Source organism: Nyctereutes procyonoides, unplaced genomic scaffold (genome assembly GCF_905146905.1).
Source record: "Nyctereutes procyonoides isolate TBG_1078 unplaced genomic scaffold, NYPRO_anot_genome, whole genome shotgun sequence".
Lineage (NCBI taxonomy): Eukaryota > Metazoa > Chordata > Mammalia > Carnivora > Canidae > Nyctereutes > Nyctereutes procyonoides.
This window is the reverse complement of record NW_026575037.1, coordinates 25,238,182-25,264,652: the sequence shown is the minus strand read 5'-3', so window position 1 is coordinate 25,264,652 and position 26,471 is coordinate 25,238,182. Positions and strand designations below refer to the sequence as shown.

Here is a 26,471-nt window from a genome sequence, read left to right as displayed (position 1 = left end):
CTTGAGTCCCTTTCATCAGTTGGCTCCACCGCGCTCTAGAGCCAGGGGGTTCTACAAAGGATCCTTTGCATCTAGAAAGTAGATGCTCACAAAGGAAGTTTTAAGGGTTAGATCTAGAAGCTGGTTACACTTCATCTGCCCATGCACTATAGTCCAGAACTCAGCCTCATGATCATATCAACTGCAGGAGGCTGGGTAATCTCTGACATGAATCCTCTTCTTGTTGATTTTGAGCCATTTTTTCCTTTTTCAGAGTAAGCATAAGGCTGATAATTTCCTTCTACATTTGATCTGAAGTGTACAAGTTTTTATATACAGTTTTATTATTAATTCTATTTTTCTCTTTTCCATTATGCTTTTTGTGGTTGTTGTTTAATCATTAATTGTTTAAGAGAGTATTTTAAAATTTCCAAGTGTAAGATATAAATGTGTGTGTATATATATATACATATATATATATATATCTTTTATTATTGAGTTCCAACTTAACTGCATTGTGGTCAGTGTGGTCAACATGATGCCATTCGTTTAAAGTTTGTTCAGGCTAGCTTCATGGCCTAGTATGTAGCAATTTTCATAAATGTTTCATGTGTACCTTAAAACAATGCTATTGTCCATCTGTTGGGCACAATGGTCTATGTGTATCCATTATACCAAGCTCATGAATAGTGCTATTCATAGCTTCTGTATCCTTGTTACTTGTTTGCCTGCTTGATATATTAACTGCTGAAAGAAGAATGGTACAGTATCACAATGATTATTTTTTAAAAAAATAATTCTATCAATTCCTGCTTTAGATGTTTTGCAGCTATGTTTAAAATATATTTGGGGGCTCTGTGTTTAGGTACGTACCAGCTCAGAATGGTTATATTTTCCTAGTGAAGTAAACATTCTAGCCTTTTGTAATTATTCTATTTATAATTAATAATGGTGTCCTTAAAGATTTTTTTTAATTTTTTTTAATTTATTTACGATAGTCATACAGAGAGAGAGAGAGAGAGAGGCAGAGACACAGGCAGAGGGAGAAGCAGGCTCCATGCACCGGGAGCCCGACGTGGGATTCGATCCCGGGTCTCCAGGATCGCGCCCTGGGCCAAAGGCAGGCGCCAAACCGCTGCGCCACCCAGGGATCCCTGTCCTTAAAGATTTTATACGTTACCAATACAGTTATATTAAGGGTTATTTTTTATTTGTTTATTTTAGTTTTAGGTTTTTTTTTTTTTTTTTTTTTTTGGTTTTGACTAGTATTTACTCAGAATATCTTTACTCTGTTCTTCAACTTTCTACCTTTTGGGGTCCTGTATTTAAGTGTGTCTTTACTAAAGAAGACATAGCTGGTTTTTTAAAAATCCAGTCTGATGATTTTGTCTTTTAACTGGAGCACTTGAGTTAAATTACTTGTGATTATTGATAATTTCTACTTATTCATACTTGTCCCAGTATTTCTGTTTCTCCTCTGCCTTCCTCCACCTCTTCCCACCTTTTCTCACTCTTCTTCTTCCTTTCCTCCTCCTCCCCTGGTACTTACCATCTTTTGGATTGATTGAAGTTATTTTTCTCTTTCTGTATTTTGTTTGAAAGTTATATATCTTTAAAAAAAAGAAAGAAAGAAAGTTATATATTCTGAGTGTATTATTTTAGGCCTTACTCTAGTTATTCCCTGTATGAACACTTAAAGTTTAAAGATAATAAATATCTTTCTATATTTTATCTCTGATCACTCCTTTCCCAAATTACATCTAGTTTTTCCCCAGGATTGTAGTCTTTTATTAAATATTATCATGCTTATTATTACTTGCAGCCAGTGGTTTTTACCTACCCAAATATTTAAAAATATCTTTACTGGGCAGCCCCGGTGGCTCAGTGGTTTAGCGCCGTTGTCAGCCCAGGGCCTGATCCTGGAGACCTGGGATCGAGTCCCACATCGGGCTCCCTGCATAGAGCCTGCTTCTCCCTCTGCCTGTGTCTCCACCTCTCTCTCTCTCTCTCTCTCTCTCTCTGTATCTCTCATGAATAAATAAATAAAATCTTTAAAAAAATAAAAATATCTTTACTGATCATTCTTTCGTGCATCTCAGAACTTATTTCTAGTACCATTTTCTTCTATCTGAAGTGTAGAATGGAAGTTATTCACTTTGTTCATAGCAAATTCTCTGTTTTTCTGAAGAAGTCTCTTTTGACCTCATAGTAATAAATGCAGAAAAGTAAAATTACTGTATCACTGAGAGGTTTATGCGTGTTAAGGCTTTTGATACATGTTAATTCATTTTTCTGCAGAGATGTTAATTCAACTTATAGACCAACAGTGTATGCGTGTGAGAGAGAGGGTGCATGTGAGCAGAAGAAGGGGCAGGAGAGGGAGAGCGAGAATCTCAAGTAGACTCCCCACTGAGTGCAAGACCCAGTGGGGGATTTGATCTCAGGACTCTAAGATCATGACCTGAGCTGAAACCAAGTGTTGAAAGCTCAACTGACTGAGTCGCCCAGGAGCCCCTAAATAAATTCTTTTAAAATTTTTATTTATTTATTTGAGAGAAAGAGTGAGTAAGAGAGAGAAAGAGAGGGAGAGAGTGCGCACAAGCCAAGGAAGAGTAGAGAAGCAGATTCCCCATCTAGCGGAGAGCTTGACTCAGAACTCAATCCCAGGACTCTAGGATCATGCCCTGAGCCGAAAGCAGGTGATTAACTGGCTGAGCCACCCAGGTGCCCTAGATAATTCTTTTTAATGCTTGCTAAATTGAGAGGTAGTAATTGTCATGTAATTGTAAAGTCTGCTTCATATTTTTAAAATAAACTACCTGTTCCCTTTTTGTGCAATTGCCTATTACAGTGTATTTTTCTTATTGACTTATAAGAACTCTATTGTTAAATTTTTAACTGTCATATATGCTGTAAATTTTTTAAAGATTTCTTTCTTTATTTATTTGAGAGTGAGAGAGCACATACCAGTGGGTGGGGCAGAGGGAGAGGGAGAGAGAATCTCAAGGGGACTCCATGCTAAGCGGAGAGCCCAAAGTGGGGCTCGACCTCACGACTTTATCTGAAACCAAGCATCAGACTCCTAACCGACCAAGCCATCCCAGGGCCCCTGTGCTGTAAAATTTTAAAACTAATTTGCCATTTGCCTTTTAACTTTGTGTATGGTCTTTTGAAAACTCAAAATTGTTTTGTTATATAATCAACTCTATACAAAGTTTTCATCTTTGATGAAGGCTTAGCAAGTATTTTTTTCCAGCACCAAGATGAAATGGATAACAACTCATTATTTTTCCTACTGTTTTTACATGCATGCTCTATTACTGTCTCTTTAGTTCATTGAAAATGTATTTTGGTGTATGAGGTAAGCCTTGGCTTACCTTTTCCTGAATAGTTTATTAGTTATCCAAGCACCATTTCCCTACTTATTGAAAAAGTCATCATTTGTTGTAAGTAACACTATGTCTTTCATTTTTAATTTGTTCAGATAAAGTCTTTCTCCCCATCCCCATAGAATTAGGTCAATGGCCTCAGTTCGGTACGGCTGGAGGTCACATTTAAATCAAGCATTTACTTCCAATTCTGTACGATTGCCTCCTAGTCCCCCCTTCTTTAATTTTTATTAATTGAGTCGAGAGAAGAAAAGATACGTGTGTGGGTGAGTCTCTGTGTCTGGGCCTTTTGAGAAATTGGAAGAGACATTAACATCTCGAGGAATAATCAATACATATTTGAGCTCTCTACAAGCCAGGGACTGAGTGAGGGGAGGAGGATCCAGGAATGGATAAAGGCCAGTCCCTGCTTCCACGGAATCGATATTCCAGTTGGAGAGGAAACAGATGCACACGTACAGGGACACAGATAAAAATGATAGTTGACTTCTCAACAAAGCTCTAAGTCAAAAAATAACAGTGACATCTCTGGAACATTGGAATGGAAACAGAGAACTGCCACCCTAGGATTCTAGACGACCCCCAATTTTTTTTTCCAAAAATTAACGATTGGGATAATGCAGTGTTGGCTTAAGCTGAATCTCCTGGGGCACATGTGGAAACAGTTTTCCAGGGGAAAATCTATGCTTTTATTTTTTTTTAAGACTTATTTTTGTAACCGCAACAACTCTCTCTCCCCCCTTGCCCTCAGAAAACTTAGTGGACTGCTCAGGATTTCTTTTTTTTTTTTTTAATTTTTATTTATTTATGATAGTCACACACACAGAGGGAGAGAGAGAGAGAGGTAGAGACACAGGCAGAAGGAGAAGCAGGCTCCATGCACCGGGAGCCCGACGTGGGATTCGATCCCGGGTCTCCAGGATCGCGCCCTGGGCCAAAGGCAGGCGCCAAACTGCTGCGCCACCCAGGGATCCCCCTGCTCAGGATTTCTGAAGGGGAAGTTACATTTTAGAACTTTTTCCGTTTTGCAATGTAACAGTAGCTGTTACATAACTATTTTGAATCCTATTACATTTAAAAGTAGACTTGTTTTAATTTTTATCGGTAATAACATTCAACGTATGGTTATTGTATTTGGAATTAAGTACTTGAATTCACTCATTATCTCAGTAAATATTTAGTGAGCACTAGTACGTGCCTGAGTTCTATCTACATGCTGGGGATAAGGGATAAACTACATCTCTGCCCTCAGGGAGAGTAATAATCAGTAAATCAAATTAAATTAGCATTTAATTCATTTTATGAGCTCATTTCCCTAAATATGACACCCTGACTTCATCAAGTTTTCTGAGATTCTGATCTAAAGAACTGCTATCTTTAATAGCACAAATCACCTAAAAGAAAGTGGTCAATGATGTATTATTTTCTCTTTTTTACAGTTAAAATAACTGTAAAAAGAGGAGGGGGGTTCTGAGGGTGGAGATAAAAGGTGTTCCAGTCTTCTTGCTCATTGCAGATGGAGTCTCTCCTTCTAGACGATGCCATTTACACTTTGTAGAACCTCTTCCTCCGACCTTCCCCGGAACAGGACACTTTCAGGAGTGTGGACTCTTAGACCTTCTACAGCATTTGATGGCACTTGGCAGCCCCCTCGTGGCCAAGTCCTGCACCTGACAAAAGTCTTCCATCCGGCGGAGGCGGTCAGGTGTGAAGTGTACTCCCTGTTTGTAACCTACTTTGAAATGTATTTTTAAAAAGCCAATAGGATGGATTTATGGGTGAATAGAGAGATGTTGCTCGGTGTCGGTGGTTAGATACGTGACAAAGCAGACACAGCTATGCTAATTGTTGAATCCAGGCGATGGGCATACAGGTCACCGGATGAATATTTCAGCTTTTCTGTGAACATTTATAGAATAAAACATTGAATAAAAATCTCTCTGGTAGGCTCTGACGAAAATGGAGGAGAAGTAACAACTTCTTCCCCCATGAATAGTAGCTGAGAAAATGCACTGTCAGGAGACCTGCAGTACAAGAAATGTTCAAAGAAGTTCTTTAGGCGGAAGCAAGATGATGCCAAATGGAAACCTGGATCTACAGGAAGGAGTAGAGAGCATGGAAAATGGTAAATGTAAACTTTTTTTTTCCTTATTAAAAATATCTTTAAGGGCACGTGGGTGGCTCAGTGGTTGAGCATCTGCCTCTGGCTCAGGTCGTGACCCCGGGGTCCTGGAATCGAGTCCCACATCAGGATCCCTGCAGGGAACCTGCAGCTCCCTCTGCCTGTGTCTCTGCCTCTCTCTATGTGTCTCATGAATAAATAAGTAAAATATTTAAATAAATAAATATATATATATCTTTAAAAGACAATTGAGTTTTTAAAGCAGAAATAATCATGTATTTGGGGTTTATAACTTATGTAGAAGGGAAAGGCATGGCAGCCCAGATGAGAGGAGAAAATGCAAGGAGGGGTTCTTGCTCTGGATGGGAAGAGGCATGTTATTTGAATGTAACTGTGACAAATTAAAGATATGTAGTATACACCCTGGACAAATCCATAATTTTGTTGGCTATGTCAACACTCCATTTTCAGCAATTGAAAGAACAAATGGAAAGAAAATCAGTAAGGATGTAGAAGGTTCGAGCACCATCAACCAACTCCACGTAACCGACATTTACATAACACTCCCCGCAGCGACAGCAGAGTGCACAGCCTTTCCAGTGCACGGGCAATATTTTACACAATAGACCATATTTGGGGCCACGAAACACCTTTCATTAGATTTTAAAAACATAAAATCATAATAGTGTGTTACCTAACTGCAGTAGAATTAAGCAGAAGTCAAGGAAGATCTCCCCTCTTTCACAACCACACAGCACATTTCTAAATAATCCACGGGGCAATGAAGAAATCATAACATAAGTTAGAAGATAACTCGAACTGAATGCAAATGAAGATGTGTATCAAAGCTTGTGGATACAGCTAAAACAGTGTTTAAAGGGAAATTGACAGTATTAAATACTGATGGGTTATAAGTGAACACAGTCCGAAAATCTGTGATCTTGGGATCCCTGGGGGGCGCAGCAGTTTGGCGCCTGCCTTTGGTCCAGGGCGCGATCCTGGAGACCCGGGATCGAATCCCGCGTCGGGCTCCCGGTGCATGGAGCCTGCTTCTCCCTCTGCCTGTGTCTCTGCCTCTCTCTCTCTATCTCTGACTATCATAAAAAAAAAAAAATTAAAAAAAAAATTAAAAACACGAAAAAAAAAAAAAGAAAATCTGTGATCTTGAGAAGCCATCAGGAGTTAGGGTCTTTTGTCCTTGTACCTTCTTGGAAGGTCAGGCCCGCACTCGGCCCTTAGAAATGCAGAAAGGGCTCTTGGCTCATCCCTGTTCGGGGCCACAGGCCCTGGGTCATCCCCCTGTGCAAAGTCTCTCTTCTCCTGTAATGCTGATGCTCTGTGGTCCGGGCTGGAGCCCTGCCCTCCCCGCCGACTGCAGGACCCTACAGCAGAAAAAGTCCTCAGGAGAACAGTTGCTACAGGCCGAGGTGTCCAGCCACTGCCTCACAGTTTCTAAGAACTTCTTTCTTTGCTCATGGCCCCGGTTTGGCCTGCGGCCACAGCAAGGCAAAGATGGCAAAGGAGAAAACCCAAGGGAAACAGCTCTCGTAGGTTCCCCCAGTGGGGGCAGGAGAGGACCGTGGCCTGTACAAAGTCATCCAGTCCAGGCCCCTGCCTCTGGAGGCCCTCCGTCGATTTTGGGTGGACAGTTCTCTCTCGGATCCGGAAAGCTTTCCCTGGCTTACGTATTCCCAAGCCTCAGGAAGGTGTCTTGGGCATCTCCCCTCTCATCCCTCCCCCTGCATCTGATCCGCAGTTGGGCGTGAGAGGAGATGGGGAAGCACAGGCTGGAGCCCAGTACTGGGAGTGCAAAGCAGAGCTGTGGGGCCACCTGCTGGGCCTTGGGGCCGACCCACCTGCCCCCGGGACAGGATGGGGCTCAGCCTCCCTGGGGCTCCCTCCTTCCTTCTCACCCCCAGGAACTCTGGAGTGTTTCCTGGGAGCCTGGGAGGTTCAGGACCCGTGTCTGGAGAATGAGGGAGGGTGAGAACTTCTGCGGGAGGCCACGTCGAGGCCCTTCTGTGCAAAGGGAGGCAACCCATCCTGTGTGTGACACAGGGCAGCGGGGACCGTGGAGAAGGTGAGGAGGGACCCACAGAGCCCTGAACGAGACACAATTCCCCATGCACTTGGGGGTTTCTCTCAGCACCTTCCAAGAGGGGCCCCAGGTCACATCCTGGCGTAGGATTTCCCCAGTGCAGACTCTTCCCGGCCCCGGGAGGGACAGGCAAAGGGCGGCTCTGTGCAGCCCTGGCTCCGTGTTCCCCACACGATGACACCAGGAAAGCCTCTTGCTCTGTTGCTCACAGGATTTTGGCCGGAAGAGTGTGGGACACGTGGGTGAGGAGTGAGGGGGTCTCTCCACCACGCAGACCCTCTTTTTAAAATTTTTTTTTTATTTTTATTTATGATAGTCACACACACACACAGAGAGAGAGAGAGAGAGGCAGAGACACAGGCAGAGGGAGAAGCAGGCTCCATGCACCGGGAGCCCGACATGGGACTCAATCCCGGGTCTCCAGGATCGCGCCCTGGGTGGAAGGCAGGCGCCAAACCCACTGTGCCACCCAGGGATCCCCACGCAGACCGTCTAACCCCACTCTGATTCTCCGCCCTGGGAAGCTGAGGCGCAGAACCCACCCGTCCTCCCAGCCGGGGCCTGGAACAAAGGCTCTGCCTCCCACACACCAACTCCACGGTCGTTGCAAATGACAGGCTCACGTTAGCCTAATGTTTTAATGGCGAAAAGCACAGAAAGCAGCCCCCCTGCACCCCCCGATGCCCTGGCCTTCAGGCAGGTGATCTCCTCATTCCTCCCTCCTCTGTTCACGGCAGGCCCAGCTCTTTCTGTTCTCCCTCCAGGAACCCACGTCCAGAAAAACGAGGACTTGGCCTCCCTCTGCAGACAGGTTGTCCCCGGGTGTCCCGAAGTGGAGAAGAAAGGTGCCACGCGGTGAGAGTGGAGGAGGTTCACCGTCATCTGTCCAGGGACCTGGCTTGGGGTGGAGAGGCTGAATGGCCCCCATCTTCCTCAGGTGTCCCCCATCTGTTAGGACTGGCTCTCTGGGTCAGTGCTGGTGTCAGGAGGGAGGTTTTGGGGACCTGTCCTTGTGCCATGGCTGTGGAGCCAGGCGGGGCCACCCCCGGGGGAGGTGGCACTGGGAGCTGGATCCTGCGACACACAGAGCCCCAGGCTATCCGGCTGGTCCTGGGGGAGCCGCTGCCCTCCCACCCCCGGCCCGTGGTGAAGCTCACACAGCAACGAGGTCGGCCCAGGGGCTCCTCCAGCAGGCGCCGTGGCTTCACATGCAGAGACCCCGCGTGCTCGCCGAGCTCGGGCAAGTTCCTTCCCTGACGACCACCCCCAAACACAGGACTAGGTGTGTGCACGCACGGGGGCACTTACGGAGTGGCTCCCGGGGCCCCTGGCGTAGATGCCGCAGACAGAAAAGGGGCTCCGGTTGGTGAACCCGGTTTTTCCACAAAGGTCAACTCTGAATAATTTAAAATGTTTACTTTGTTCTCTATTCAAAATACAAGGTGTTTAATCACTATCAAGGAAAACGTCCTCTTACGGACAAGTGTTACTGCTTTCCCTGTAACACGGGCCCTTCGTCTCCCGTCGTGAGAGGTGCCGCCCGGGGGCCTGGGGGGGAGGGGGGAGCACACGGTCCCGTAGGCCGAGAGCCCGTGCTCCGCGGTCTAGGGCGACGTTGCACCTTGCAGGTGGGCAAATCACGGGCCCAGGAGGGCGAGCGCCGTCCAGCTTAAGTCACAGAGTTGCTGTAGCGCCTCGGCGGCCAGAGGACCTCGGTATCCCGACCTCCAGGCCGACCACCCTGAGGGCACCGGGAGGGCTCCGGGGGGGGGGGCTACTCCTCCGACCCGCCTTCCTCCTCCTCCTCCTCCTCCTCTTCCTCACGACCCACGACGATGAGGGTGGCGGTGCTGACGGCCTGGCCCAGCGCGTTCTCGGCCACGGCCTTGTACTGGCCGCCGTCCCTGAGGGAGACGCTGGGGATGACGAGGGAGCACACGCCCAGCACGTCGGTGCTGTACGCTGTGGGGTGGCCCGCCAGGCTCTGGCCGTCCTTGAACCAGGTGACGTGGGGCCGGGGCCAGCCCTGCACGGCGCAGCTCATGCAGCACTCGCAGCCCTGCGGCAGCAGGTGAGTCCGCAGGCCCACCAGGAAGCGGGGCTTCTGGCTCAGGTCGGGCTCCCGGTGGCCTGGAGCCTTCACCGTGAACTTGTCTGTGGCGGAGAGCAGGTGAGAGAGAGAGAGGGTGAGCGGGCGACAAGGGCCGGCCGGGGCGGGCGGCGGGCAGCGGGCAGCGGGCAGCAAGCTCCTCGTTCCAAAGTTCCAAAGCACCTTCTGGGACCTTCTGCCACAATCTTACCTGTAAATTTAGCTCCCGTGGTTCAACTCACTTTTTTATCCTTTTCTTATAATACATTTTGGATTTTTTTTTTTTTTTTTTTACACTACAAGCTAACACCCACTTCACTGTGGCCAGACTGTGTAAGAAAGTCCAAAGGGGAAGGAATACAAACCAAGCCTAACTTCCCTGCCTGTCAATGACCACAGCTAACCTTTAGGGGTGGAGCCTTCCAGACATCTTTGTGTTTTAGAAATATGGAATCATACATTCCGTTTTATAATCCGCCTTTTCCAGTGACTGTTTTGAAGGCCCACATCTTATTTGACTGTAAAATACGCTTGGTTTTCAGAGAAACATCAACCTCTTTGCCGTACGGCCTGCCGCTCCTCTGAGACCCCACCCAAAGGCAGGCGCCCTGGACAGGTGGACCCCACAGCCCTCTGCTGTCTCCGGACCGCGCCCCCCCCAACCCGGGTCAGGGCCGCCCTGCAGGGTGGGCAGGGCCACAGGTCCCGGCCGCTGGCTGGTCAAGGGGCCAGCGACACGCGGGCCACCCCTCAGCCCCCAAGCTCACCCCGATGGCGGGGGATGCGCCAGGGCTCGCTGGTGTCCGAGGGCGGGCTGGCCCCCAGCTCGTTCTTGGCCACCACCCGGAAGTGGTACTCGTGGCCGGGGAGCACGCCCAGGAAGGTGTAGTGGTTGGTGTGCACGCGGTCGGCCGCCTGCTGCCAGCGCCCGCGCGCCGACGAGCGCATCAGGACCTCGTAGTACAGGGGGTCCTCCCCGGCCTCATCCGGGGAGGCCTCCCACTCGGCCGTCACCGTCCCGGGCACGTTCTCCTGCAGGCGGATGGGTCCAGGCGCCCTTGGGCACGCTGCACGGGAAAGCAACGGGGGCTGAGTTGGGGGGGACCCCGCAGGGCCCTCCCCCAGGTCCTCAAGTGCAGGCAGCAGGAGCCAGACTGTCCGCCGGGGCTCAACAGTCGCCTCTAGAGCAGGGGGAACCTCGCCCTGGGTCGTGTCTGTACCCTAGAAGCTCCTCCGGGTAGAGGCCGCGGCATAACCGTCCCTAAGGTCCTGGGGCAGAGCGATGGACCCCTCACCCCGCCCAGACCCCCTCTCTCTGCCTGTCCTGTCTCTCCTCTAGTGCTTCGGAAGGGCTGGTGACAGCGTCACCGTGTATTCCCAGGCAGCAGAGGGTAGCTGAGACCTGTGACCAGGCCGGAGGGGGAGCCCTGCGCCTCGGTGAGGGGGTGAGGGGCAGGTGGGCGCCGGGATCCCCGCCCAGGCCGGCCTCACCTGCCACCCTGAGGGAGAAGCGGTAGGTAACCTCCTCGCCCTGCAGGCTCCTCAGCACCACGGTGTAGAGGCCGCTGTCGGAGAGGCTGGCCGCAGGAATCAGCAGCTGGGTGAGGCCCTCCTTGGTGGAGGTCACATTTCTTTTAGGCAAGGGCAGGCCATCCTTCAGCCAGGTGACCTCAGGTATGGGGGCGGCCTGGGACACGAGAGCAAAGGGGGGTCAGGAGGGGAAGCTCCGGGAGCGATGCACGTGAGCTGGGCCTAGGGTGTAAGTGGGGGGAAAGGCATCCCAGGGGAGAGGCCGCTTGAGAGCGGGAGCAAGCAGGAAAGGGAGTCAGCAGGCCCCACTCCCTGGGAGACTCCCGGGGCCTGGGCGCAGTGGCGTCAAGCGGACGCTGCGGTCACTCCGCCCACAGGATTGTTCTGAGGACGGAAGAATCTAAGGACACATGGGAGGCACAGGGCGCGGGGTCGGGGAGCTCTCAGGGTGTGTTAGATTCTCGTCCCCATCACTGCCCTTAGTGTGGTCTCGTGGTCAAGAACAGGTCATTTAGAGTGACTTCTGAGTGAGTCAAGCTCCGCCGCCTAGGAGTTCCCACTCAGATGATGATGATGATTTTAATAATAATAATAATAATAATAATAATAATAATAATAATAAATGACACAAACGGGGTGTCTGCCGTATGCCGGGCACTACTTACGTGCCCTCCGTGTATTAAGTCCCTGAATCCTCAGAAAAATCCTTGGAGATATGTTACTATTATCCCCATTTGATGGATGAGGAGGTTGGAGCCCGGAGAGGTTAAGGTATTTGTCCCTCGAGCGAGGGAGCTGCTAGGTCCCACCCCGGGCCTCCGGCTCCCTGGGCCGCTGCGGGCCCCCTCCCCACTCCCCAGCAGAAATACTCACCTCGAAGGAGATAGGCACACGAACGGTGTCCCCAGCTCTGACCATCCGCGAGTCCTTTGTGCCGGAGTCCATGAGGAACTTGGGACGGACTGGAACACAGAGGACGGCGCGTCACCTCCCGCCACGCTTGGGCCCCAGCCCCGGGACTCCCACGAGGCCGAGCTGGAGGGGCGTGTCTGGGCCAGACTGGCTGATGTAGAGATCCACGGAGGGCGGGGGTGGGCGCTCCGGAGGATTTGCAGAGGGGAGCTGGGAGGAGAATGCTGGGGCGCAGCGGGGGAGCTGCAGGAGCTGGGGGCGTGCTAGCTGGGAAGGAAGGGGAGCTGAGACGGGAAGCCCTCAAGGGGCCGGTGAGGGTTAAGCCAGAACAGAGGACACTGCAAAAGTCGTCGGACTCTGGTTTTGCAGGCGAGAAAACACTGATGTGAGGCAGGAAGTGACAGGCTGGAGACCACATCAGGTCGGGGGCAGAGCCAGGACGGGGTTCCAGGATTGCTTGCCTCTCTTATTGTTACTATGGATGGCAACTAGGGCCTGTTGGGATGACAGCCCAGGCCACCCTGGGTCGAAGGTCTGCTGCTTCCAAGCAATTACATCCAAGGGAAAAGACGATCCATCTTTGGATAACAGGGACCTGGGTGTCCTCTACTCTGAACATGAACCGTGGGTGCGGAGCAGCACTTACACCTTCTTAGGTCACGGTTGGGAAGCAGCAAAGAATCCTGCAGGGAGTCACCTCTTTAAATCCTGGCTCTGCCACATACCAGTGGTGTGACCCAGGGCAGAGCACCCTTGACCTCAGCTTCCCTATCTGGAAACTGGGGGTGCAAACATCAACCTCGTAGGATTTTCACGAGTCGTAAGGAGATAACGTTTCTGAATGGGCCTGCCTGGTCCAGCGCCTGGCTCCTAACGGCTGCTTGGGAAACAGCGCGTCATTAAACCCGGGAAGGGGATCCTGACTCAGCAGGTGCATGGCTGCGGCCCAGAGGTCCCTCTCAGGAAGGGCCTGCAGCAAGGAGGAGATGGCACTCACCGGTCACCGGCATGGCTTGCACTACTGTGTCCAGGGCCGTGGGCTGGCCGCGGCCCCCGTCGTTAACCGCTGTCACCCTTACGAAGTAGCCCTCTTGGGGCCGAAGCTCTTTGACTGTGAAGGTGGTGTCTGGCACGGTGCCCGGGTGGCACGGGCTCCACTGCAGACCATCTGAGCCACGCAGCTCCACCACGTACCCCTGGGCTGCATCCCCATCCTGAGCATCCGGCGGGGCCCAGCTCAAGGTGATGCTGGTGTGCGACGTGTCTGTGACTTGCAGCTCCCTCACGGGCCCAGGGACTCCTGGCCGGGCACCGTGGGAATGTTAGGGATGGCATCGCCCTCTCTCGAGGGAGGCCACTCAGTGTGGCTGTTCATTAGCTTTCCTGTGGGGGGCTGGGAATTTCTTTCGCTTACGGCTTCTGCCTCTAGACTTCCCGAAAGCACCTACCTGGAACCAGATCCTACTCTGGCCTCTACTCTGCCTCCCCTGGGCACCACAGATCCCAGCCCACCTGCTCCAGAAGGCTTCCCCGCACTCAGTCCCCTCCTCCACCCACCTGTCAACCCACTCCCCCGGACGACCCTTCTGTGATTCCTGAAATCTGGCACCTTAAGTTGATGACTGCCTGGGCTCCAAGATCCCTGAAGACTAGAATTCTGGATCTTTTGATTCTAAGCTCTAAGCTAGTCAAGACTGCCCTTTGGCACTCGTCCGTACTTAGTCTTCACCTGTTAAGTGGGAGAGATGGTAACACCCACGGGGGGCTGGGAACAAAGCTGTGATGTGTGTAGACGGCTCTGTCATGTGCAGAGGAGTCTCCTCAGGCTGCCTGCACCCCGGAATCACGTGGGGAGCTTTAAAAACACCGGTGCCTAGGTCTCACCCCCGGAGACGTGGGGGGCAGCCCAGGCAGCAGGATTTGTAAGCACTGCCCGGGCGTTTCTAAATCTAGGCAAGGGCAGTGTCTTCCCAAACTTTCATTTGTTCACGAATCAGCCCGGGGATTGGGTTAAGACTACAGATCCTAATTCAGAAGGCCTGGGGGAGGCCTGAGATTCAGCATTCCTGAGGAGCCCCCAGTAAGGCTGCCGTCCTGGGGTCATGCTCAGCAGCAAGGGTCTAGGAAATGTCACGACCGGGGTGGCTACTGTGGGACGCTGCTGCTGCTGCTGCTCCCTCCGTTCCCCATCAAGGGCAAGAGCAAGGGAGGGAGAGGTGGATAAACTAGGACGGGGCTGGTCCGCTTGCAAGGAATAAAATGCATGTGTCCGCTTTCCCCCCTCCATCCCACACGCTGGCCCTTCTAGGACTGAAACTTAGATGCCAGTCTATCCACTCAACTTGTACAACGTTCTACGTTTGCCGGATCCATACCAGCGGCCCGGACACCTGCAGTGCGCCAGGCCCTGGAGGAAGACAACGGTGCTCCCAGGGGCTGACCCGGTGGCCCATCCAGCGTGCCGCCCCCGGGGTGGCTCCTCGTTAGCGGGCTCATAAGGGCTCGTGAGATAAGAGGCTCTGGACAGGCATACAGAGCAGCGTTTCCTAAGGTGTATGCCTCGGAATGAGGCTTTTTTTTATAGGTATTTTGTAGAAACGTTATTCTCTACTCAAATTTGGGAAGTTTGGCTCGAAGGAGGACAGGCCCCTTTCCCGTAGGCCCTGCCAACGTCATGAGCTGGGTGCTGTAAGCATCTTGGGGCACAGGTCGCTGTTTGTGCTGTTCCCAACACGGCCTAGACAGCCGCCCGTGCCTGGATGTGTGAAACCGCAGGGAGGGAAGCAGAGACCCGGATTTATTCACCTACTTCCGGGCACGATGTTAGCCATCGTGATGGTCCTGAGCAAACATCTGCTGTAGGGTCAATGGTGAGGTTCCAGCGCCCCCACGGTCATGACAAGTCCCCCCTTGGGCGGATGGGTGGGCCAGCTCCAGGACTGAGGGGCCCAGGGGCCCAACAGTGAGTAACCTTGGGAAGGGCTGCTTCTAATCCCCACCGCTTGGCCTCTGGGCCTATTGATCTCGAGCCCCCCGGGGCCCCTAAAATAGGTCTCAGCCCAGAAGCCTTCCAGCCTTCCTGACCGTTTCCTTCAGGGCAGGCCCTGACCTACCTCCAGCCCCCGTCCTGTCCCACGGGCTCCAGAGCTCTCCCCAGCTCCCCCCACCCCCACCTGGGGTGTGCTCTACTTACTCATGGGGTCCCGAGCGAAGACGGCATCCGACGGGGGCCCAGGCTCTCCGGGGCCGGCGGGCGACACAGCCGTGACCCGGAACTCGTACTGACAGCCCTGCCGCACGTCTGTCACCGTCCACCTCCTCTCTGCGGGAAGCCCACCCGCATCAGTCCCACCCTGAAGCATCAGGCGACGGGCACGCAGGTGGCTCGTGCCTCCAAGCTCTGGAGAAGACCAAGCTCAGGGCTAACACATCCTCTCTACGGCCCGGCCGGCGGGTCGGGGTGACTCGGTTGTCTCCGGGGTAAAAAGATCACCGCTCGGGGCGTCAGAGGCCCCGGGCCCGGTCGGGCTGTGCCGCTACCTTGCTGGGCAGGCTGACAGGTGCCTTAACCTCTGCGGCTCTCTCTGCCTTGCAGGCTTATCCCTGTTGCTATAAATCTGTGTAGATCGATAAAGGAGACAGGATGACCGGGACGCTGGGAGAACGCCCTTAGGTCACCGCCGTCTTGCCAGAGACGCAGGTCCTGAGGTCCTGAGGGGCACGGCCCTGGCTCGAAACCCGGCCTCCTGACAAGCCGCTCAGGGCTTCGAACCTGTTCTCTCTCCTGCAAACATCGGCTTGGACTTTTCTGAGTCCTTGCTCATCCCGGAAAGAACTTGGAAACTGTAGGGAAGTTGGTACCACGGGGACGCGCCTCCTCATGTCATGGATGAGAAAGGGAAGATCTGGCTTCCATCCCAACCCCTCGGTTAGACCGGGGTTTCCTAACCCTGGCGCTGTGGCCAGATAACTCTTGGTTTGGAGCCACGGGGATGCGGACAGCGGCGTGGCCCGTGACTCGCAGGATGTTTAGCAGCATCTCTGGCCTCTTCACACTGCCCCCACCTCGCCGGCCGCAGTTATGACAGCCAGACACTGCCAGGCGATTGCCAAATGTCCCCAGGGGTGAAGACCCCCAAGCGAGACCCCGTGTACTAAAGGCATCAGGGATGGAGATGCCACAGGACCCTGGAGCCAGGAGGTCATCTAGGGAAGCCCTGGAGCCGGGGACAACGTGGAGCACCGGTGCGGGGCCACTCACCAGGCACGGGCTGGGCATTCACCGCCGTCCAGGTGTTGCTTCCCTTCTTGCGCTTCTCGATGAGGTAGCCCAGGATGTGGGCGCTGCCAGGGCCCCGAGGTGCCGTCCACGTCAGCGTGATGCCCTGGCTGGAGGCCGCCTGGATGGCTGGGGCCGAGGGCGGCCTGGGGAGAGCTGGCGGGCAGAGAAGGTGCAGGTCAGCCAGCGGCGGGGGAAAAGTGCCAGCTCACGGCGAGGTCCCCGGGGACAGGGAGTGGGGCATCTGGGAGTGGCCACGCTGTCGGGGAGGCTCAGGGGGCACCAGGGGGCTGAACCCGCCTGCCCTAGGATGCGTTCTGCTGGTGGCCCAGGAGCCTAGAGGCAGCCCTGAGGCCCCTCGGGCTCGAGTCCCCTGATAGATGCTCCAGATGGAGGGCACCTGATGGAGGACGGTGCTGCCCCCCCCCCAGGTTCCGACATGCCCGCCCCTGCTCCCACAGAGCCACGGCTGGGAGAAGAGCCCATAAACCTTGCTTCCTGATCGCCCGCCAACCCCCAAAGGAAGCTGACGTAAGGAGCGTCCGCAGTGACCCCCAGCGTCTGGGGCAGACCTGCCCGCCCTCTGCGCAGTGGAGATCCCGGGGCCAGGGCCCGTCCTCTTACCCTCAGGGGCCACCAGCACCTCCGTGGACTCCAGGGCCTCCCCAGCCCCCTCAGAGGTCACAGCCCGCACTCGGAAGGTGTACTTCTTGCCCTGCTCCACGTGGGCGTCGGTGAAGGTGGTGCTGTCTGCGGGGGGCTCGCCCACCTTCAGCCAGGTGCTCCTGCCAGCTTGCCGCCTCTCCACCACGTAGCGCTCCAGGGCCTGGCCCCCGTCGTCCCGCGGGGGCCTCCAGTGGAGGCAGACACCAGCCCCGTGGCGATCCTGTACCTCGAGGGGACCTTGTGGGGGCTGGGGCTTGTCTGGGGGCCCACCGAGAGGAGCACAAGAGAAAGGGGGGTCAAGGGAGCTGGAGGGCGGTGGTGCTGGACGTCCCCCCTCATCAGCGGGTAAGCCTGCCTTGGGGTAGGATGCCCGGGAGCCTCGGGGTTACCTGGGGAGTGCCCCGGTCTCCGCTCCCAACCGCACACAGGTGCCCGCAGAGGCGACACGGGACGCACCCCTGTGCTGTCCAGGGACCCGCTCAGCCCTCTGGCCATGAGTCGTCCTACGCTGCTGGTGCCCCTCAAGGCTGGGGACCCCATCCCACCCCCACCACTCCCGCGGGCCCTGTGTGTTAGCTCCTCTCCTGAGCGGGGGACAAGGTGCGGGAGGCTGGGACCATCAGCAGCAAGCGCGTGAGGGGCAGAGCAGGGGGGCACCCTCTGCGGGGAGAAGGCTGGGGAGAAGGCTGGGGCTGGCACCTATAACCTGCAGGGTGACCTCCGCCCACGCGGAGCCTCCCTCGCTGCTCAGTGTCACGCTGTACCGGCCACCGTCCTTCCTGCCGGCGCTGGGGAGGCACAGCCGGGTGAAGCCGTCCCCCAGGGCCACCTGGGGCCCCCTGCCGCCGCCGCCCGCCACCTCCACCCCGTCCTTTTTCCAGGCAGCCTGGACTGGGAGGTGGCTCTGGAAGGGGATCTTCACGGTCACCGGCTTCCCGGCCTTGACCACCAGTGGCTCTCTCAGGCTCTCTGTCACGTCAGGAGCGATGACAGGGCGATCTAGAGACACAGCAGGCAGGGGAGTCAAAGGCAGCGGGGCTCTGTGCCGGGGGGGGGGGGGGGGGGGGGTGCGGGGGGGCAAGTGGACCCAGAGAAGGAAGCACAGGCTGAGAGCAAAGACGCCCCCCGCCAGGAGGACCGACCAGGGCCTGAGTGGGCTTCACCTGCAGCAGGAGGGACCAGGGCTGGACCCCCGCCGCCCCCCCAGGACTTCCTGACAGGGACTAGGGAGGAGGCGGTTGGCTTTCTCAAATCACCTTCTGGGACTGAGGATAAGGTTAGGCACCCAGAGTCGGTGAGCCCACAGCCGGGGGGGGGGGGCGGTTTAGGGGTGGGGCGGGGCACCTGGGGCAGAGGCCTGGGGTTGGGGCACCTGGGGTGGGAGGCCTGGGGTTGGGGGACCTGGGGTGGGAGGCCTGGGGTTGGGGCACCTGGGGTGGGAGGCCTGGGGCAGAGGCTCCTGGGGTGGGAGGCCTGGGGCAGGGGCACCCGGGGCGGGGTCCCGGGCAGGAGGCCTCACCGTGGACACGCAGGGTGGCCTCGCTCCGCTGGCTGCCGGCCACGAAGGCGTACTTCCCCGCCTGAGTCCCCTGCGCGCGGGGAATGCGGAGCCTGCGCGTGAGACCTTCTTCCTCAAAGCTGACTCCGTCCTGGGAGCCGAGCTGCCAACCAAGGGCACGGAGGAGCCTGTCACCCGGCCCTGCCCAGGCCCTAACGCGTGGGCCGGGAATAGCCGGGGACACGGCAGGTGGGGCACGTGGCCCAGCCCGGGGCAGTGCCGCTCTGTGCCCACCCGTAAGCTGCACAGCTGGGGAGCCCGTCGCGCGGGGCTCCAGGGCCCGTGCTCCGACCCCCGTGACGCCCACCCTCCTGGGAGGACGTGCGGGGACAGGGGGAGCGCGGAGGTGGTGGCCGTATGACACCTTGAAGGACAGTAGATTCCAACGGGTGTTGGGACGGGACATGCATTTTTGATGGGGGGCACAGGAGGGGGCTGGGGGGCGAGTGGGGGGCACACCCCCTAAACACCTACCCCGGCTACTTAGGCTTCTCCTGCAGTCGGCGCATCAGTAAAATGAAGAACGAGAACTTTCTCACAAAGCCCCGACCCCCTAACTCTTCGCTGCTTTAGGGCCGACCCCAACCCCCTCCCCCACCCCTGACCCCCTTCTCCCCACCCCCCCCACCCAGCGCCCCACCCAGCGCCCCCACCCCCCCAGCACCCCCCTCCCCATGCGCCCCGGTGAGCAGGGCAGGGGGCAGTACCTTGACTCCATCTTTAAACCAGGCCCCGGGGCCCAGGTCGCGGGTGAGGGTGCAGGAGAGCACAGCAGGCGCCCCATGCTGCACTTCCGTGTCAGTCAGGCCCCGAGAGAAGTGGCCCAGGGGGCCTGGAGAGACACAGAGGGAGTGTGGGGTCCGGGGACTTCCCCAGGGCCCCCCGCCCAGACCGTGGCCTGCACTGTGCCCGGGGAAGCGCCCACGTCCTGCCCGCAGAACCAGCCCCTCCATTTGCTCATCAGGGTTTCAGCTGGTGTAGAGGACCCCGGGGTGCAAAGCGGATGAAGGCCCCCTCCCCCCGCCCTCCGAGAAACCCAGAGACCTCTGAGCCTCGCGCGGCCTGGCGCCCACCTGTACAAGGAGGACGAGGCTGCTCGACCCAGTCATCCCAGTCCCCCCTGACTCCCCCGACTGGAGCCTTTCCCCCGGGAGATACCCACCTCCGGCCTCCGTGGAGAAAACCGCCAGTGCCAGGCTTGGATCTGGATCTGGGACTCTGGGTGGCCTCCCTCCCCTGGCCAGAGATGTCTGACCTGCCCTCCAGGCCACCTCTGCTGCCAAGATGAGTCGGGGGCTCCCAGCTGCGGTCTCCGGGCAGAGTCACTCCTCGCCTCTCTCTGTCCTCTCCCCCCAGCGGCTGCCCCGGGCCTCTGGCCTCCTCTGCTCCCCTTCTCTTGGCTGTTCCAGCCTCCACCTCTGTCTCTCTTTGAGACCAGCTCCTGAGCTGGCCAGGCCTCCTGTCGGACCCGCCTGACTCTCCTGCTCCCCATCCCTCTTGCCCCTCCAGAGCCCCAGGACCCTGGGCCTTGTCATTCTCAGCCCCAAGGGATCTGTGATGCCCCAGGGACCCCTGATGCCCCAGGGACCCTCTATCTCCTCTTTGTCCTTTGTCTAGCTGGAAGTCCAGGCTCTGGACGCCCCCTGACCTGTCCATAGAGTCCTTTCTGCCAAAAGTACCATCGAGGCCATTCCAGGCTCCCTGAGGTCCTAGATCCCCAGGTTTTCGGGGGAGGCCATTCTCCCTGTCACTAGAATCCCTCTTATCCAGGACGCCTGAGTCCCCTGGGCCAGTAGACCTGCGCCTTCCAGGACCTGAGCCTTTGCTATCCAGGAACGGTGGGCCTTGACCCCCGGCAGCCCCTTCTTGGCCCAGAGCACCTTTCCTGCCCCCGGAGCCCTCTGGCCCTTCATGGATCCCGCTGAAAGTGGCATCTTTCTCTTGCAGAGATCTGGAAGCTCCAGAGCCTGGGGCCTGACTCCCGGCACCTGTGCTGCCTGGGCCCAACCCCTGGTCTTCCCCGCCTGGGACCCCAGTGTGGCTTGCCCCTCGCCCACCAGCAGAACCTTCCCCAGGCATCCAGCTGCTGTCCAGAACCTGGCCTGTACCCACTGAGTCCCCCCGTGTCGCTCCCATCCCTCTGCCTCCCACCTCCCCCTGAGGTGCCAGTCCCCCCGGGCCAGCTGCTCTACCCCTGTCTGCTGTCCCTGGGCCTGCTTTCCTGAAGTCCTGCTCATGTCCAGATTCCAGAGCAGCTGCCCCTGCCCAGGTCTCGCCCTCTACTGCCCCCTGACCATCGAGAAACCCAGGAGCCCTCGAACCACCTGCCTTGTCTGCAGACCTGCCCTCCCTGCTGGGAGCCTCTCTGTCCCCACGAGATCCTGGGGTCCCAGCAGCACCTTGCCACTCTCTGACTCCTGATTTTCCCACAGAGCCAACAGCCCCCACCGCCTCAGGAACCCCTGAGGTTCCGGAGCCCCCGAGACCCTTCTTGGAGTCCTGCCCATCTGAAAGAATCTGTGGCCCTCCTTGAACCCCCAGCACGTCTGGGCCCCTTGGGCTGTCCCTGCACGCTGTGCCATCTGCAGTGCCCGGTGTTCCAGCCATCCTAGAGCCCATTCCAGGTGCCGACCCTTTCACGGGCCCCATTCCTCTGGCCTTCTCGGAACCATCCTTGGCGCTTGTGCCACCATCAGACCCCTCTGACGCTGTCCAGTACCTTGACCCGTGCCCTGTGGCTTCCTGGCTTCTGGGTCCACCGTCATATCCCACTCCAGCCTGTGTGCCTGTTACTCCGAACTTCCCTGACCCATCTCTGTAACCCACCTCACCTTCTGACCCTATTTCTTCAGGTCCTCCTGAGCCTCCCCTATAATCTGCCTCACTTCCTGCCCCCAGTCCCCTAGCAGGCACCAAACCATCCCTATAGCCTGCTTCACTCCCTGACCCAATTACCTGAGAATCCCCCAAGCCATCCCCATAACCTGCCTCACCCCCGGACCCGATTCTCCCAGGACCCGCCAAACCACCCTTATAACCTGCCTCACTCCCCATCCCCATTCTCCCAGGACCCCCCAAACCATCCTTAGAACCTGCCTCACTGCCCATCCCCATTCTCCCAGGACCCCCCAAACCATCCTTAGAACCTGCCTCACTGCCCATCCCCATTCTCCCAGGACCCCCCAAACCATCCTTAGAACCTGCCTCACTGTCCATCCCCATTCTCCCAGGACCCCCCATACCATCTCCATAGCCGGCTTTAGCCCCTGGCCCCATTCTCCCAGGACCCCCCAAACCATCCTTATAACCGGCCTCACTGCCCATCCCCATTCTCCCAGGACCCCCCAAACCATCCTTATAACCGGCCTCACTGCCCATCCCCATTCTCCCAGGACCCCCCATACCATCCCCATAGCCAGCTTCAGTCTCTGACCCCATTCTCCCAGGACCCCCCAAACCATCCTTAGAACCTGCCTCACTGCCCATCCCCATTCTCCCAGGACCCCCCATACCATCTCCATAGCCGGCTTCAGCCCCTGGCCCCATTCTTCCAGGACCCCCCATACCATCCCCATAGCCTGCTTCAGTCCCTGACCCCATTCTCCCAGGACCCCCCAAACCATCCTTATAACCGGCCTCACTGCCCATCCCCATTCTCCCAGGACCCCCCCACACCATCCCCATAGCCGGCTTCAGTCCCTGACCCCATTCTCCCAGGACCCCCCAAACCATCCTTAGAACCTGCCTCACCCCTTACTCCCATTTTCCCAGGACCCCCCATACCATCCCCATAGTCGGCTTCAGTCCCTGACCCCATTCTCCCAGGACCCCCCAAACCATCCTTATAACCGGCCTCACTGTCCATCCCCAATCTCCCAGGATCCCCCATACCATCCCCATAGCCGGCTTTAGCCCCTGGCCCCATTCTCCCAGGACCCCCCAAACCATCCTTAGAACCTGCCGCTCCCTCTGACCCAGTTCTCCCAGGACCCCCTAAACTATCCCCATAGCCGGCTTCAGCCCCTGGCCCCATTCTCTCAGGACCCCCCAAACCATCCTTATAACCTCTCTCACCCACCAACCCCATTCTCCCAGGACCCCCTAATCTATCCCCATAGCCGGCTTTAGCCCCTGGCCCCATTCTCCCAGGATCCCCCAAACCATCCTTATAACCTCCCTCACCCACCATCCCCATTCTCCCAGGACCCCCTAAACTATCCCCATAGCAGGCTTCAGCCCCTGGCCCCATTCTCCCAGGACCCCCCAAACCATCCTTAGAACCTGCCGCTCCCTCTGACCCAATTCTCCCAGGACCCCCTAAACTATCCCCATAGCCGGCTTCAGCCCCTGGCCCCATTCTCCCAGGACCCCCCAAACCATCCTTAGAACCGGCCTCACTGCCCATCCCCATTCTCCCAGGACCCCCCATACCATCCCCATAGCCGGCTTCAGTCCCTGACCCCATTCTCCCAGGACCCCCCAAACCATCCTTAGAACCGGCCTCACTGCCCATCCCCATTCTCCCAGGACCCCCCATACCATCCCCATAGCCGGCTTCAGTCCCTGACCCCATTCTCCCAGGACCCCCCAAACCATCCTTAGAACCGGCCTCACTGCCCATCCCCATTCTCCCAGGACCCCCCACACCATCCCCATAGCCTGCTTCAGTCCCTGACCCCATTCTCCCAGGACCCCCCAAACCATCCTTATAACCGGCCTCACTGCCCATCCCCATTCTCCCAGGACCCCCCATACCATCCCCATAGCCGGCTTCAGTCCCTGACCCCATTCTCCCAGGACCCCCCAAACCATCCTTATAACCTGCCTCACTGCCCATCCCCATTCTCCCAGGACCCCCCATACCATCCCCATAGCCGGCTTCAGTCCCTGACCCCATTCTCCCAGGACCCCCCAAATCATCCTTAGAACCTGCCTCACCCCTTATTCCCATTTTCCCAGGACCCCTCATACCATCCCCATAGCCGGCTTCAGTCCCTGACCCCATTCTCCCACGCCCCCCCAATCCATCCTTATAACCGGCCTCACTGCCCATCCCCATTCTCCCAGGACCCCCCATACCATCCCCATAGCCTGCTTCAGTCCCTGACCCCATTCTCCCAGGACCCCCCAAACCATCCTCATAACCTGCCTCACTGCCCATCCTCATTCTGCCAGGACCCCCCATACCATCCCCATAGCCAGCTTCAGGCCCTGGCCCCATTCTCCCAGGACCCCCCAAACCATCCTTATAAACTGCCTCACTGCCCATCCCCATTCTCTCAGGACCCCCCATACCATCCCCATAGCCGGGTTTAGCCCCTGGCCCCATTCTCCCAGGACCCCCCAAACCATCCTTAGAACCTGCCGCTCCCTCTGACCCAATTCTCCCAGGACCCCCTAAGCCATCCCCATAGCCGGCTTCAGCCCCTGGCCCCATTCCCCAAGGACCCCCCAAACCATCTCCATAGCCTGCCTCAGCCCCTGACCCCATGCTCCCAGGACCCCCCAAACCATCCTTATAACCTGCCTCACCCCCCACCCCCATTCTCCCAGGACCCCCCAAGCCATCCCCATAACCTGCCTTACCCTCTACTCCCATTCTCCCAGGACCCCCCAAACCATCCTTATAACCGGCCTCACTGCCCATCCCCATTCTCCCAGGACCCCCCAAACCATCCTTATAACCTGCCTCACCCCCCACCCCCATTCTCCCAGGACCCCCCAAGCCATCCCCATAACCTGCCTTACCCTCTACTCCCATTCTCCCAGGACCCCCCAAACCATCCTTATAACCTGCCTCACCCCCCACCCCCATTCTCCCAGGACCCCCCAAACCATCACCATAACGTGCTTCACCCCCCATCCCCATGCTCCCAGGACCCCCCAAACCATCCTTATAACCTGCCTCACCCCCCACCCCCATTCCCCCGGGACCCCCCAAACCATCCCCATAACCTGCCTTACCCTCTACTCCCATTCTCCCAGGACCCCCCAAACCATCCTTATAACCGGCCTCACTGCCCATCCCCATTCTCCCAGGACCCCCCAAACCATCCTTATAACCTGCCTCACCCCCCATCCCCATTCTCCCAGGACCCCCAAACCATCCTTATAACCTGCCTCACCCCCTGACCCCATTCTCCCAGGACCCCCGAAACCATCCCCATAACATGCTTCACCCCCCATCCCCATTCTCCCAGGACCCCCCAAACCATCCTTATAACCTGCCTCACCCCCCACCCCCATTCTCCCAGGACCCCCCAAACCATCCTTATAAACTGCTTCACCCCCTGACCCCATTCTCCCAGGACCCCCTAAACCATCTTTATAACCTGCTTCACCCGCCATACCCTCTCTCCCAGGACCCCCGAAACCATCCCCATAACCTGCGTCACCCCCCATCCCCATTCTCCCAGGACCCCCCAAACCATCCTTATAACCTGCCTCACCCCCCATCCCCATTCTCCCAGGACCCCCCAAACCCTCCTTATAACCTGCCTCACCCCCTGACCCCATTCTCCCAGGACCCCCCAAACCATCTTTATAACCTTCTTCACCCGCCATACCCTCTCTCCCAGGACCCCCGAAACCATCCCCATAACCTGCGTCACCCCCCATCCCCATTCTCCCAGGACCCCCCAAACCATCCTTATAACCTGCCTCACCCCCTGACCCCATTCTCCCAGGACCCCCGAAACCATCTCCATAACCTGCTTCACCCCCTATCCCCCTTCTCCCAGGACCCCCTAAACCATCCCTATCACCTGCCTCACCCCCCTTCCCTATTCTCCCAGGACCCCCCAAACCATCCCCATAACCTGCCTCACCGCCCATCCCCATTCTCCCAGGACCCCCCAAACCATCCTTATAACCTGCTTCACCCGCCATCCCCTCTCTCCCAGGACCCCCTAAACCATCCCCATAACCTGCTTTACCCCCTATCCCCCTTCTCCCAGGACCCCCTAAACCATCCCTATCACCTGCCTCACCCCCCTTCCCTATTCTCCCAGGACCCCCCAAACCATCCCCATAACCTGCCTCACCGCCCATCCCCATTCTCCCAAAACCCCCCAAGCCATCCTTATCACCTATTTCACCCCCTGGCCCAGTTCTCCCAGGACCCCCCAAACCATCCCTGTGACCTGCTTCCCCCCCTGAGCCCATTGTCTCTGGAGCTCCCCAAGCCTTCCTATGGTCTACCTCGTCTACTGATCCCATTCCCCCTGAAACCCCAATACCAGCCTTATAACCTACCTTGGCACCTGAACCCCTTCCCCCATGGTCTCCTGAGCTGTCTCTAAAGCCTGCCTCCCCCGCTGGCCCCAGCCCCCCAGACCCAAGCCCTTTTGACCCTCCTCTATAAGCTGTTCCGCTTCCAACTTGCTGAGGCCCTTGAATTCCTGGCCCCCCGTAGCCTAGCATGTCAGCAGACCCATAAGGCCCCTGGCTCCCAGAACCATCCCCAGCATGAGGAGCGAGTGCCCCGGGGAACCTGGTACCATCCCAATGACCGGCTCCAGGGGCAGAGGCCCTAGTGCCAAGGTCCCTGCTCCCAACCCCATCATTCCCGTCGCCTCCGACCTTCAGGTACCTCGGATCCATGGCTCCTGCTTCCCCAGAGCCATGCTCGTGGCCTCCTTTTCCAGAGGCCCTTGAGGCTCTGAAGTCCCCATAGTCTCCAGGCTGACTCCCGGGCCTTATTCTTCCAGAGACCCCCGATTCTGCTTCTGCGTGTCCCTCCCCAAGAGCCTCCGTTGTTGCAGAGACCCCATAGCCACCTCCATCTGCAGACCCCGCTGCGCCGGGACTCCCTAGGCCACCCCTGGAATGATGCCTTCCCTGGGGGCCG

General features: G+C 56.6%; 1 protein-coding gene across 1 annotated transcript in view; it reads right to left on the bottom strand.

The window, feature by feature from the left end:
- Nucleotides 1–9,362: 9,362 nt before the first annotated feature.
- IGFN1 (immunoglobulin like and fibronectin type III domain containing 1) overlaps nucleotides 9,363–26,471 on the bottom strand; it is a 50,277-nt gene continuing 33,168 nt past the window's right edge. Inside the window, exons 17-28 of the mRNA XM_055319185.1 lie at nucleotides 19,792–19,882; nucleotides 19,330–19,460; nucleotides 18,584–18,725; nucleotides 17,764–18,063; nucleotides 17,023–17,322; nucleotides 16,381–16,554; nucleotides 15,313–15,441; nucleotides 13,117–13,419; nucleotides 12,081–12,169; nucleotides 11,169–11,364; nucleotides 10,445–10,744; nucleotides 9,363–9,742 (exon numbers count right to left, since the gene is read on the bottom strand). Coding sequence (XP_055175160.1) covers nucleotides 9,363–9,742; nucleotides 10,445–10,744; nucleotides 11,169–11,364; nucleotides 12,081–12,169; nucleotides 13,117–13,419; nucleotides 15,313–15,441; nucleotides 16,381–16,554; nucleotides 17,023–17,322; nucleotides 17,764–18,063; nucleotides 18,584–18,725; nucleotides 19,330–19,460; nucleotides 19,792–19,882 — 2,535 coding nt within the window. The remainder of the gene's footprint in view (nucleotides 9,743–10,444; nucleotides 10,745–11,168; nucleotides 11,365–12,080; nucleotides 12,170–13,116; nucleotides 13,420–15,312; nucleotides 15,442–16,380; nucleotides 16,555–17,022; nucleotides 17,323–17,763; nucleotides 18,064–18,583; nucleotides 18,726–19,329; nucleotides 19,461–19,791; nucleotides 19,883–26,471) is intronic.